General features: G+C 38.5%; 1 protein-coding gene across 4 annotated transcripts in view; it reads right to left on the bottom strand.

Annotated features, from left to right (window-relative positions):
• Window positions 1-15482, bottom strand: part of TMEM245 (transmembrane protein 245) — a 103981-nt gene that overhangs the window by 68484 nt on the left and 20015 nt on the right. For all 4 annotated transcript variants that reach the window (XM_023545067.2, XM_023545066.2, XM_010587768.3 and 1 more), the window contains exon 4: window positions 1187-1303. In XM_023545067.2, coding sequence (XP_023400835.2) covers window positions 1187-1303 — 117 coding nt within the window. The remainder of the gene's footprint in view (window positions 1-1186; window positions 1304-15482) is intronic.

Raw genomic sequence — 15482 nt, 5'->3', positions numbered from 1 at the left:
AATTAATGTTTCTTTTAACAATAAATGTTTACTGTTTGAGTAAATTTTTACTACTGATATAACTAGCACCATGGTTGGTCGGTCCACCTCACCAGCTCTAATAGTCTGCCCTAAGGTTTGGGGTTAAAGCCCCAAACTAAATACGACATGCTTCTGCTTGACTCTGCTCTCTGAGTATCTCATTTGGGAATTTCATCTGGTGAATGTGGCAGATACTTGGAAGAATAAGTCCATAACCAAAACGTTCCCTCTCCACTTTGGAAACATACTCAGTGTGCAAAAAAATGAAGTATTCCTACTACCCCAAATGCCAATCTCTTAGCTGATTTCTTCCTTCAAGACTCTTCTAAAGTCAATTCTTCAAAAATAGTTCACCATATTCCCTAACTCCAAATACCTTTGGCATTATTACACTTTTCATCACAGGCAGGATGACTTATTACATTGCTGAACTCTGTGCAAGAATAATATGACCTAATGCTAGTATAAATCTACCAGCTAGGATCTCACAGGAGGCTGCAACTCCTCTGTAGCCAGGCCACACAGAATACTGAAGCCAGAACAAGCAGTAAAGTCTGTTTCAGGGGAAACAGTCAATACGCTAATAGCATGAAGCATGCAAATCAAAATTTTTAGAAGAAATGCCAGAGAATGGATGACTAAAAATAAAATGACTAGAAGATGAAAAAGAAAAGCCCAAAAAGAATAGGAGGAGTGGGAATAAAAGCAACAAGGAGTTAGACCAAAAAAAAAAAAGCAACGGAGAACTGAACAGCAGTTGTAAACAAAAGAAATGGAAAATAAAAAACCAAGACAAGAAAATGATAAAGAGAGGAAAAATGTGGAAAAAGGTATGTGAGACCCCAACAAAAGGAAAATAACATGAAAGGAAAATGAGAAAGAACATAAGAAAGTCATTTTAAAAAGAAAAGAATGAGATGGAGGCAGCAAGAATCAAGATAAGAAACCCAAGATGGCAAAATAATTCAAGGTATGAAAAAAGTGGCACATGAGAACAAAAATGAGAGGGAATAAGGTATAAAAACAAAAATCAGACAGAAAAAAAAAAGAACCAGCAAGAGTAAGTTAGCATTTTGTGATGCTAGTATCTTTCTTAATTTTATATTCTATTTATATTTCATTTTCCAGAACGACTTTAAAGACATTCTTTCATAACATCAGTCACCTGCAGGCTGAGTCGAGGGCTGGTCTTCACTGTTTGATTCGTACCCTGTGATAGAGATGGCCAAGGTAGCGAGGGTGGAAGCTGCCATGGAGATAACTTGCCCTGGTAACTCTGCCCCTATAAAATAAGCATGCATTTTTTAAACTTTTTAAAACAAATGGAAAATGTAGGAAATGACTGTTGCAATCAAAACATAACATTAAGAGTTATTATTGATCCACCAGGCCAGTGGTTTTTCAGCAAGGTAGAACAGTTAAGAATCAATAGGAAAGCTTACTAAAAATGCAGGTTTCTGGGCCCTACCCACAGAGAATCTGATTTATACGTTTGTCTTTGCTCTGTGACTAACTCTCTAATTTGGGGACTTCATGCTGGTGGGTGTGACAGATACTGGATATATAAATGTGCAGTGCCGCATTTACGTTTCCTAACTCCATAAGTTGCTTTAATGCATACCCCTGTTGAGAAACACTGCCACACCAAGTCTGTGAGCTCCCTGAAAGCACTGTCTACTCTCTTTTGCACTAATAGCTCTTAGTACAGCATGAACACTCTACACTTGATGTTCTCAATAATATTCTGGGGATCAATATGCAAATATATTAGTAGGTAAAACCATAAGGTACACAATTCTGCACGCACAAAATTCACCACTTGAAAATCCAAAAGAACATCATTACTTTGTTTCATGTTATGTTTCCTTCTTAAGTTCCTAATAGGTAGTACCAAGCTTAGTCATTTGCACTAGACTCAAATCAAACATTTACTGGCAAATGAGGTCTAGCTAGAAAAAAAAAAAAAAAAAAAAAATTTTTTTTTTTTTTTTCCTTAACCTGCTAAGGCAGGTGATGCACACTAGCTCATACAACACCAGGTTTCAGTATGCCTTCCTTAACACTAGAGGTTAGAAAGCAAAAGACTATTTCTTGGACTACCTTGCAACTAAGTCCTACATATGATGCAGTGACTACCACACAGGCATATTTGTGCAAGATTTGGACGATGGAAGTGGCATGCTGTAATTTGGAAGCCATATAGTTCTCATATCAAGCAGTCACAGAGGTGATGGGTTTTTTGGCTGCAACTATAGCAAAGGTTCCAGAGGTTCTGGTGTCTGATCTCTAACTTCGTGAGAGGTTGCAGTAGCGGCGGGATTTCTGCTCAAACAGTCTTTTGGCGTGACTAGATATTTCTCCTGGCTGTGCTGCTTCTGCCTATGTAGGATCCAAGCTTGGTTTTCTATCCTTCCCCAAAATTCTACATGCTAACCAATATATTTTTCTATTTAAACTAGTAGAGTGGATTTTACTGTCCACAACTAAGAACACCGATCTTTCCCAATCACCAAAACATACACCTACACTCTTAAACTGGGACTATACTTTTAGTAGACCAATAACCAAAGTGACAGCAGAGAACTCTGCCAAGCCAGTGAACTAGAGCCCTGACCGTTCAGAAGACAAGTGAATTTCAGCTCCATAGGAACTCAGGGACCTATTAAATCCTGCATATTCTACAGATAAGCAGGCCAGAGCCTAAGATGGGTCTTTGGTAGATTCAGCTTAGGGCACTCCTAAGATCCAGCCATTAGGCTCAGGAGCGCTCGCCTTGCTCAACCATATCATATCCCTCCTCTAATATATGCTCCCGTGACCCAAAAAGGTTTACTGTTAGGAAATCCAAGAGAAGTTCAAACTTACGATTCAGGAAAAGAATATAAATTAGATATCTGAATTGGGACCTTACTCTCCTGCCTACATATCTAAGGTACTTTTGAGATGCCAATAAAAGAACAAGGTCTAAAAAGAAAGACAGTGTCTTTCATGTCTTACATGTGCTCATTACTCACTGTACTGGGTGCTGAGGATAAAGACACAGTCCCTACGCTCACAGTCTAGTGGAAGAGACAGATATGCACTAAAGAATGATTCAAATAAATGCATGAATATAAATTACCATGACTGCTACAATGGAAAAATACTGGGTATTTTATGAGCTCCTAACAGAAAAATCTGAGTTAGTCTGGAGAATCAGGAAAGGCTTCTGCTAAGAAGTAAAGCTGGAGCTGATATAGGAAAGATGAGAAAGAATTAACCAAAGGGGTAGAAAGACTAACATTTTGGCTAAAAGGAAGCAAGTAGGAAGGCTGTAAGTGAGAAGAATCTGGCATGTTAAAAACCATGAAAGAACAGTTGGTATATCTGGAACACAGACAGCTAGTAGGAAACTGGTACAGGATAAACAAGGCTAGAGAGGTAGCCTAGATATATGGGTCACAGAAGACCATGCTAAGGACTTTAGTCTTTATCCTAAGAAGGCTAGGAAGGCACTGAAGGATTTTAAACAGGATGGTCAAATGTCGGTTTTGTTTTTTTTTTAAGTTGACATTTTTATTGGAGTAACTGTAGATTCACATGCAGTCTGCAAGAAGCACAGAGACAGTCCATGTTATCTTCTACCCAGTTTCCCCCATGGTAAAATCTTGTAAAGCTATAGTACAACACCACAACCAAGACACTGACATGGATACAGGATACAGAACAGTTCCATCTCTACCAGGATCTCTGTGCTGCCCCTTTATAGTCACATCTACCTCCCTCCTGTCCTTCCCTGCTCCATAAATACAGGATCCATTTTGAGATATGAAAAGATCACTCTAGCTATTTGGTGAAGAACAGAGATACAGCAAGATAACCTACTGTAGTGGTACAGGCAAGACATGATGATAGCTTGGTCAACAGTAGTGACAGTGAAGATGGAGAAAAATGGCTGGTTTCAAGAAACATGAAGGAGTCAAAGCAAACCAGACTTGATAATAAACGGACACAAGGGAATGAAGGAGAAGAAGGTGTCAATGATGGCTACCATTCCAGATTATGGTTAGATAACATGGAAGGGAATCAGATAAAAGGTTTTTGATATATTAAGGTTCTTTTGAGGCTTTCATATAAAATCTTCACAAATAAACTGATTATACCAGAGACAAGACTTAGCTTCTTAGCAGTGTGCCCAAGAGAGATTTCTTAGGACACACTCAAGAGCAAAGTTCTGGAACATCTAATGGCTAATGGCCTGTGACTGAAGAGTAAAAAAAAAAGAGTAGAAAAGGAAATTTTCCAGCCAAAAAAAACCCCGAAGAATTCTCTTTTATAAAAGATCAATGGACAGACAAGGGTTCTGAATTATTAAACTCATCTGTTCACAAGTAATTTAATGAAGCAGTCATTTATCTTTGAGAGACTCTGCAGAGTAAGTTTCTTGATGGTTTTTAAGTACCTTCAAAATAACAAGATTATCTTATAGCTTCTCAAGTGCGGGCTTCCAGTGCGGCTGTGTTGTAATTTATATTTCTAAACTCTCACCAAGCATTTATTCACCTAATAGGTGAGCAGGCTATATGCTGAGATAAGAGATTCAGATCTTTCTCTAGCTCAGTTCAATACTTAAATTATCAATTGTGATTCAGGGTGTTAAGAGCTAACATAAAAGTGCAGAACACTTGGGGAACACAAGATAGAAACCTAATCCAAACCAGGTGGTCAGAGAAAGGTTTGCAAAGGAGCTATCTCACTGGAATGTTAAAAGATGACATCCTTTAAAACAAAAGTTATCCAGATAAAGAAGCCAGCAAAAGTTTACCTTGGAGAGGAAGGAAGAAGTTGGTGTCTTAGAGGTCAGGGGCAGAAAAATGTTCTAGGAAGATAAAAAAGCAGGTGAAAAGAGACAAAGGCAAGAGAAAGGAGAGTATTCTGTTCAATGAACTCTAAGAAGTTCCATAAGGCTGGCACATAGGACACAGTGAGAAGAGTGGAGAGATATGAGGATGCAGAGAGTTAACAGGACCAGGGAATGAAAGGTCTTTTATGCGCTCTGCACTAAGGTAGTACAATTCAGTAATGAGGAGCAGAGGTGAGGAAACAAGACTGCCCAGGTTCAAATCCCAGGTCCATTCCTTACGAGACACATGACCACAGGCAAATTACTTAACATCTAGGTGCCTCAGTCTTCTCATGTGTAAAATACCCATTGCCACTGAGTCAATTCCAACTCATAGGAACTCTATACGGCAGCGCAGAACTGCCCCATAGGGTTTCCAAGGCTATAATCTTTACAGAAGCACGTACTTTTCCCATAGAGCGGCTGGGGTGTTTGAACAGCCGACCCCTCAATTAGCAGCTGAGCACTTAGCCACTAGGGCTCCTTACGTATATGGTTTATTAAATTCCTTTCTCATGTAGGAATTAAATGAAACAATATATAAACTGCTTAGAAATATGTCTACTAATGTAGGAAGTAGTCAATAAATGTCAATTATCATCATCTATATAAAAACTTAATTGTGCTCATGAGGAACCTGTGCATAGACCAAGAGGCAGTCATTCGAACACAACAAGGTGACACTGCATGGTTTAAAGTCAGGAAAGGTGTGCTTCAAGGCTGTATCCTTTCACCATACTTATTCAATCTGCATGCTGAGCAAATAATTCGAGAAGATGGATTATATGAAGAAGAACCAGGCATCAGGATTGGAGAAAGACTCATTAACAACCCGTGTTATGAAGATGACACAACCTTGCTAGCTGAAAGTGAAGAGGACTTGAAGCACTTACTGATGAAGATCAAAGATGAGAGCCTTCAGTATGGATTATACCTCAACAAAGAAAAGAAAAATTCTCACAACTGGGCCAGTAAGCAACATCGTGATAAACAGAGAAAAGACTGAAGTTGTCAAGGACTTCATTTTACTTGGATCCACAATCAACACCCACGAAAGCAGCCGTCAAGAAACTGAACAAGGTAATGCACTGGGCAAATCTACTGCAAAAGACCTCTTTAAGTTTAAAGTGTTAAAAAAGCTGTCACTATAAGGACTAAAGTGCTCCTGATTGCTCCAGACCCAAGCCATGATGTTTTCAATCGCCTCCTAAGCATGTGAAAGCTGGACAATGAATAAGGAAACCCGAAGAAGAATTGACACCTTTGAATTATGGTGTGGGAGAAGAATATTGAATACTATGGACTGCCAGAAGAATGAACAAGTCTGTTTTGGAAGAAATACAGTCAGAGTGCTCCTTGGAAGCGAGGATGGTGAGGCTTTGTCTCACATATTTTGGACATGTTATCAGATGGGACTAGTCCCTGGAGAAGGACATCATGCTTGGTAAAGTAGAGGGTCAGCAAAAAAGAAGACGACCCTCAATTTGATAGATTCTCACAGTGGCTGCAACAAGGGGCTCAGGCATAACACTGATTATGAGAACTGCCCAGAACTGGTCAGTGTTTTGTTCTGTCATACATAGGGTCATTATGAGTTGGAACCAACTCAACGTTACCTAACAACAACAACAATATAAAATCTATTGGACTTTGATATTATAAACTAACAGCATAAGCTATTAGCACCCCTATAGTACTTCTCTGTATCTCTCATCTTTTCTACTTTGTATTATAATCATTTATGTAAGTCTTATCCCCCTCAGTAGACAATTTCAGATCTTGACACAGAGCTAAGCAAAATACCTTGAATACAGTAAACACTGAAAAACTTGAAGGAAAGTTAAGACCAATAAATTCAACCTTCAAAACGATGGCTTAAAGACTATTTCTCCAACTTGTTGAGCTTACCTATCAGATAGAAATACATTTTAATGACTTCAGTCTTAGTGATATCCTTCAACACTTCTACAACCCCAGGGATTCAGGCAGGGAGATGATAAACTAGACGTAAGAATGCCAGAACCAAGAATCTAGGCAAGGTCATGGTGTTGGATAAAAGCCCCAGCTAAAAATAGGCACATAGAGAAGGGAACAAAATCCTGAGATCCAAGAACTGTAAACAATGAAAAGAGTATCCAAGGTTTCGAGTGTCAATTCACCCAGGGCCAGGGCCAGTATTAAGTGGAGGCCCAAATAACAGGGGATCTACAGAAGTCCAAATGAGCAGGCCGCTGACCTTGCCAGCTTAGCACCACAGGACAGAAACTCACAGTCTGCAACGGAAGAAACAGATCAAAAGCTCAGATAACATCTGTTAATATGGCTAATTCGGCAATGGCTAGAATAATATTTTTAATAATCAGGAGAAATATAGTTTTAAACCAGTCTAAGTAAGGAGATTCTTCTTGATCTACTTCATTCTCTTCCACAGAGATAGCGGCAGTTGCCAGAAATACATCCAAAGATGCTTACTGGAAAGAGGGACTGCATACCAAGTAAAATCTTCCCAGCATGCATGCAGTTTCCTCTGAAGAAGGCTTCTGTTTCCATTACTAATGCTGAAAATACACCTCTCTCTCAATGGCTTCTAGTATCACTTCATTGTATTACTGGTCAATGGCAAAGGCTCGGATATGGACCAGCAGAAGTTTCTCCGGGCCTATTTAATCAACCATATCAGAACTGGGGGAGTAGAGAATAAGTAGTAAGAGATTTTTTTTTTCCTTGTGTGTGTGTGTGTGTGTGTGTGTGTGTGTGTGTGCTTTAAATGAAAGTTTACAGCTCAAGTTAGTTTCTCATACGCAAACTTATACACACATTGTTACGTGACCCTAGTTGCTCTCCCTATAATGTTACAGCACACCCCTCCTTTCCACCCTGTATTTCCCAGGTCCATTCAACCAGCTCCTGAACCTTTCTTCTGCCTTCTCATCCGGCCTCCAGGCAGGGGCGCCCATTTAGTCTCATGTATCTACTTGAGTTAAGAAGCACACTCTTCTCAAGCATCATTTTCTGTCCTTTAGTCCAGCCTATTTCCAGCCTAATCTTGGTCTGAAGAGTTGGCTTCAGGAATGGTTTTAGTTTTGGGCTAACAAAGTCAGGGGGCCATGTCTTCTGGGGCTCTTCTGGTCTGTCAGACCATTATGTCTGTTATTTTTACTAGAATTTGAGTTCTGTGCCCCACTTTTCTCCTGCTCTGCCAGGACTCTCTATTGTGTTCCCTGCCAGAGCAGTCACTGGTGGTAGCCGGGCACCATCTAGTTCTTCTGGTCTCAGGCTGATGGAGTCTCTGGTTTATGTGGTCCTTTCTGTCTCTTGGGCTCATATTTTCCTTGTCTTTGGTGTTATTCATTCTCCTTTGCTCCAGGTGGGTTGGACCAGTTGATGCAACTTAGATGGCCTGCAGTAAGAAATTTTGTCTGTTCCTTTTCTTTCTCCAATTTGGGCTTAACTGGACGAGATCTATTCATTCATACTGCATGCTCTCCCAAGATGTTTAAGGCAACTATCAGGCCTTCCCTGCAAAGATATTCCTGGTCATTTAGAAACAGTTACCAATGATAACAGGAACAGTATCCAGCTGTACTTGCCAGTGCTTCTCAGGCTAGGTGTCTCGGCTATTAAAGATACATGCAATGCTTGTTTCCCTACTTTTTTGAAGAAGCACTTCGCAAACTCAGAGGTAACAGCTCTCCAAGCCTCAATTTATTCTTCTGTAAAATGAGTATAAAGAGTCCTAGTAGCAAAATGTTTAAATGCTCAGCTGTTAATCAAAAGGTTGGTAGTTAGAACTCACCTAGCTGCTCCGCAGGGGAAAAACTGAAAATGATTTAACATAATATTATAATACTTGTTGTCATCGAGTCAATTCTGACTCATAGCAACCTTATAAAACAGAGTAGAACTGCCCCATAGGATTCCAAGGAGCAGCTGGTAGATTTGAACTGCTGACCTTTTCATTAGCAGCCAAGCTCTTAACCACTGTGCCACCAGGGCTCCAAATGATGCAGTGGGTTAGAGCTTGACTGTTATTCAAAAGGTTGGCAGTTAAAACCCACCAGCTGCTCTGTCCTATAGGGTCACTATGAGTCGGAATTGATTCAACAGCAATGGGTTTTTTTGGTTAATACTATGATGTATCTACAATATTATGGAGGCCTGGTGGCATAGTGGTTAAGAACTCGGCTGCTAACCAAAAGGCTGGCAGTTCGAATCTACCAGCCGCTCCTCGGAAGTCTTACGGGGCAGTTCTACTCTGTCCTATAAGGTCGCTGTTAGTCCAAATCGACTCAACAGCACCAGGTTGTTTGTACCTAACTATATCATAGTGACATCTACAGGAGGGAAAAGACCATAAATAAAAGGGAAGGGCTATGCCAATACAGACTAGACGGTTTGAGTTTTGATGCTCAAAACAAGGTTGCGGCAAGACAAAAAGAACTATTCAGAAACTTAGAGGGGGAGAGTTAAAAAGATTTATCTTATAATGAGGCTTATCTAGACTAGAAGTTCAAAAAAGGATCCTAGATCGAGAATAACCTCATCTGAAGCAGGCTGGAATGTGAGTAAAGCAAAACAAGAAAAGCCAGGAGTGCTTCCGAACCTGCTCCAAATATTTATTCTGTGTCTCATGATGTCCTTCCTTGTAAGAGACTAGAATGCAAATGTCTGAAATCTGTCTTGCATGACACCACACCACTACTCTGGGTTTATGGCTGATAATAATAATTAACCATAGACGTCTTTTTTCCCAAACTCAAAACTTGGTCTTAGAATTCTTATCCTCATAGCTCTCTAGGCAGCCATCACCAGGTGACTAAAACTTATATCCCACAGAAGATCCATCTAAAACCCCTGGCTTAGAACTACATTGTGCATATACTATTGTGATAAAGTACTTATCGTACCTCTGGACAAAAGTAGGCAAAAGGAGAAAACTATCCTGGGGTGAGGAGTAAGCAGAGCTGTCTGAATCACTTACTATAAACCAAATAAGAAGGAAAAAAAGTGGAGATAAAGCTAACCAGAGGTACGAGTGATAACCACCAAGTTTTCTGTAGTAGTTGCCAAAACAGAAAGTTTACTTCTACTGGTCTGATATGTAACCACAGGGTCTAACAGGTTATGATCAGGAAGATGGGCTAAGCAGAGAAAACTTAGAAAGACAGCAAAATATAAAATAAAATCTTTCCTGTTTTCCACTGTCGGAAGGATGTATAATTAAGCTTTCTTTGTGTCAGATAGTTATTTTTAAATTCTAAACATACACTAATAAAAAGATGCTTTGCAACGGTCAAACATTACCCATTTGTCAAATAAAATAATAAAGAGCAACTTAATTAAAAAAAAAAAAACTTTTAGAAGGTATATACATCAGAAAGCCACAATAGCCTAAGGATTAGAATAAAATGAAGACACTAAAAATAATATTGTAGAAGTATATTTACTGATACAGAAAGGTGTTCATGACGCAATTGAGTTTAAAATGCAGAAAACATTTACCGTCATCCAGATTTGTGTGTTTATTAAAAAGTTTGAAGGGATTAAAAAACATTACTTAACATTTTGAATAATCTGTAGGAAGTGGGATTTTGAGTGATTTCTATTTTATTCTTCTTGCTCCTCTATTTTTTAACTTTTCTTTAATGGGCTGCTATTACCTGAGAAATTCATTTTTTCTTTTAAAAATTTGCCATAGTGAGTAGTTTCTTCTTTTAGCTTATGTACAACCATCAAAAAGAACCAAGGGGCAAAGCGCTGGTCACTACAGAATCCGCACGCTGTTCAGACCTACCTCTCCGGTCACTGCCTCCTCGTGGCTGGGTAACTCTAAGTCTGGTCTGATGATCTATGGACCGTTTCCTATACCTTGGCCACACTCCCCTCCCCTCTACAACACATTAGAAACTTGTAGCTTTAATGGACCACTTTCAGAGTACCTCAAAAATAATCTCTAAATGATCATGGTCTATTCAACATTATACTGGAAGCTAGCTAGAGCAATCGGGCAAGAAAAAAAAATAAGACAGTCACACTGGAAAGGAAAAATTAAATCTATCTCTATTCACAGATAATATGATTGTATATAGAGAAAATTCTAAAGAATTCACAAAAATATTACAGTGAAATGAATTCAGCAAAGTTGCAGTATACAAGATCAACATACAAAAATCATTTGTATTTCTACATACTAGCAATAAACAATCTGAATAGGAAATTAAGAAAACAACTCCATTTACCAAAGTATCAAGAAGAATAAGATACTCAGGAATAAATCTAACCAAGGAAGTATAAGATTTATATACTGAAAACTGCAAAATGCTGCTGAAAGAGATTAAAGAAATCCTAAATAAATGTAAAGACGCCCTGTGTTCATGGATTAAAAGATAACATTGTAAAGATGGAAGCAGTCCCCAAAGAGATCTGCAGATTCAATGCAACAGCTTTCAAAAAAACCTGATCGCCCTTTCTTATAGAAATGGAAAAGCCAAGCCTAAATTTATATGGAATTGAAGGAACCTCATGTAGCCAAAACAATCTTGAAAAAGAGGAACAAAGTTGGAGAACTCATACTTCCCAATTTCACGTACTACAAATTTACAGTTATCAAAAACATTGCGGTACTAATGGAACAAACAGAAAGAAAATAATGAGAATGTTCACACAACGTGAAAAATGTAACTGAACGACTTGTGTATAAATTGTTGAATGGGAACCTAAACTGTCCAAACCTTCACTAAAAACGCAATATATTATTATTTAAAACAAACATTGTGGTACTAACATAAAGACAGACATACAGATCAATGGAACAGAGTTGACAGTCTAGAAATAAATAAACACTCACATCTATGGTTAAATGATTTTCAACAAGAATGTCAAGACCATTTGATGGGAAAAGCAGTCTCCAACGAATGGTGCTGTGACAACTGGATTTCTACATGAAAAAGAATGAAGTTGGACTTGTACCTCACGCTACATCCAAAAATTAACTCAAAATGGGTCAAAAAACTAAATTTAAGAGCTAAAACTATAAAATTCTTAGAAGAAAACATGGGGCAAATCTTCATGACCTTGAATTTGACAGTGGTTTCTTACATATGACATCAAAAGCACAAACAACAAAAGAAAAACTGGATTTCATCAAAATTAAAAGCTTTTGTGCATCAAAGCAGAATATCAAGAAAGTGAAAAGTCATCTCACAAGATGGGAAAAAATACTTGCTAATCATCTATCTGGTAAGGGTCTAGTACACAATAAAGAGAGAGAATTCCTACAACTCAACAACAAAGAGACAAACATCCCAACTAAAAAATGGGCAAAGAACTTTAACAGACACTTCTCCAAAGATATACAAAAGGCCAACAAGCACAGGAAAAGATGCTCGAAGACATTAGTCCTTAGGAAAATGAAAATCAAAACCACAATGAGATACTACTTCACAAACAATAAGCTGGTCATAATAAAAAAAAGAAAAGAAATGGATCGATAAGGACAAGATGTAAAGACTGTGAAACCCTCAAACATGGCTGGTAAGAAAGTAAATTGGTGAGAGGCAGGGCAAGATGGCAAAGTGAGTGGATATTCCCATTTACTCCCCCAGCAACTAATTCACTGAACAGTGAATCAAAACAAGCACAGACTGAGACCTCAGAACTCCAAACAGGAGTTAGACAGTCGAGGTGAGTTCAGAAGTGGGAAAGAGGAGGAATGGGATCGGCTCAAAAGCCAGGAGATCCTGCTCGCTAACACTGGGAGCACTCACTCATCACAGCCATTTTGGGCCAGGGCTGATTAACACCCCAATCACAGAGCACAGAAAAGGAGCTAATCTGAAGAAGCACTAGCCGGTTTTTTTTTAAGGTGCAAATTGGCTATGGAGTTCACCAGACGGGGCTAAGGGAGATGCGGGGCTATGTGAGAGTACTGTTGAATCTAGCTGAGACCCGAGACTGAAGGGCACTAGAATCAGAAGGAACTACAAGGGCAAAGGGTGAGGGGAATACTTCAGCCAGACAGGGACAAAGGAAACACCCCACAGTGGGACACTGTGGTGGGAGTGTCTGCGCAGGGGTGCCAGTGAGGGAATGACATAGAGAGTCCCACACCAATACCACAAGAAAAGTTAAGCCCAATCGCTTAAGGCAGCATATCCAAACAACTTAACCCCCACCCCACACATGTATATTGAATTCCAGAAACCAAGCGTACAGAACTCCTGAACCAGCGCTGAAAAAAAAAAAAAGAATAAGAGTTCCATCTAGTAGTCCTCAGGAGAAAATACCAAGCCTGCTGCCGCAAGGTCATTTTGACTCATACTGAACCTGTGGAGCTGAAGGGAGCTGCCCCATGGGGTTCCTAGGGCTCCAAGTGTTTGCAGAGGCAGTCTGCCATATCTTTCTCCTGCGGAGAACCTGGTAGGTGTATGCCCTGGCATTTCAGCTGGCAGCTAACAAAATGGCGCAAGTTCAACACTTAGTGAAACACATGAAATCACAAGAGGGAACAATCTAAAGAAACACATGAAGAACAGGAAATCTCTCCTATGGATGCCAGAATAATGCAAAGAATTCATAATTTTCAGACTATGGTGCTAGATATGTTTAAAGAAAGCAAAAAGCACACAGAAAACAAACTAGTGGAGTTCAGGAAACAAATGGAGGAACAAAATAAGAGACTCAACAAACAAACTGAAAACAAAACAAACAAACCCAAAGAGAACTACTGAAACCGAAGAATAAAACATCTGAAATAGAAAAAGCACGAGAAACACTCAAAAATAGAGCCAAACAGAGAGAAGATAGAATACACGAACTAGAAGACAAAATAACTGAAATTATCAAGTCTCAAGAGAAACAAAACAAAGGGAGCAAATCCAAAAATGAAAGTGAGATTCAAGTAAGACATCTAACATTAGAATTATTGGAATCCCAGAGCACCATGACAACGATAAACCCACAGAAACAATTTTCCAAGAGAGAATTTCCCAGACCTGAACAGAGAACCAAGCCTGCAAATACAGGAATCTACACAAACTCCAATCAGAAGAGACACAAAAAGATCAACTTCACAACATATCCTAAAAAAATTCTTGAAAACCAAACCCAAGGAGAGAATTCTGAAAGCAGCAAGAGAAAAACACTATATAACACACCAAGGATCTTCCATAAGAATCAATGCAGATTTCTCCCCAGGAACTCTAGAAGAAGACAGAAGAATATGGAGAGACATATATAAAACACTGGACCAAAGCAATTGCCAGACAAGAATTCTCTACCCAGCAACACTGTCATTCAAAAATGAGGTAGAAATCAAGACATTCCCAAACAAACAGAAGCTCTGAGAATTTGCCACTACCAGACCAGCTTTGCAAGTATTACTCAAGGAAGTATACCAAATAGAATAGCAAGAGCATTAAGAAAATAAGGACAAAGTAAACCTATGAGATATAGGTTGCATATTGATATTAAAGGAGACACACCAACAGAGATGGGGGAGGAGCATATCACAAATAGATTAATTATGTTGAGGTTATATGTTAACTGTTGTTCACATGTTAAACACTGCTGTAATTGTAAGCTGTATGTTATAATACTATGTATGTGGTAACCAATAAGAAATTATCAAGAAGAAACATTCAGAAGACAAGAAGGAAGATAACAAAAAGGCTCATCACAAGAAAACACCTGAATACAAACAAAAACAGAATAAATCAGAAAAAAAAACCAAGATACAAAACACTCAGAAAACAAATAGCAAAATTAGTGAGAGACACACATCATTTTCAGTAATAATCTTAAATGTAAATGGTCTAAATGCCCTGTGCAAAAGGCAGAGAGTGGCAGAATGGATAAAAACACATGATCCATTCTTTTGCTGTTTACAAGAAAACACACCTGAGACATAAGGATGCAAACAGGCTGAAAATAAAACGATGGAGAAAATATTCCATGCAACCAATAAACAAAAATGAGCAGGGGTGGCCATACTGATATCAGATAAAATAGACTTTAGATCAAAATCTATTACAAGAAATAAAGAAGGACATAACAATAAAAGGGCCAATCTATCAAGAAGACTTAACAACTAAAAATATATAAATTATAATATAAATGTATTACATTATATTTTAATTATCATATAAATGTATAAATTGTAAGTATATATGCACCTAACAGCAATTGATTCAAAGGCAATAGGTTTGGGTTGTTTAACAGCAATGCACCAAAATATATGAAACGATACTGACCAATATGAAAGAAGAAATAGACAGCTCCACAATAATAGTAGGGACTTTAACACACTACTTTCAATTATAGACATAACATCTAAAAAGAAAATCACTAAGGACACTGAGAACTTAAATAAAACCATAAACCAAGTGGACCTGAGACATATATAGTATACCCTATTCCACATCAGAACAATATACATTCTTCTCCAGCACACATGGATCACTTTCCAGAATAGATTATATGCTGGGGAACAAAACAAGCCTCAACGAATTTAAAAAGATTGAAATCATACAAAGCATCTTCTCTGACCATAATGGTATGAAGCAAGAAATCAATAACAGGA

The sequence above is a fragment of the Loxodonta africana genome, chromosome 9 (assembly GCF_030014295.1).
Source record: "Loxodonta africana isolate mLoxAfr1 chromosome 9, mLoxAfr1.hap2, whole genome shotgun sequence".
NCBI lineage: Eukaryota > Metazoa > Chordata > Mammalia > Proboscidea > Elephantidae > Loxodonta > Loxodonta africana.
This window is presented reverse-complemented; position numbering and strand designations above follow the sequence as displayed.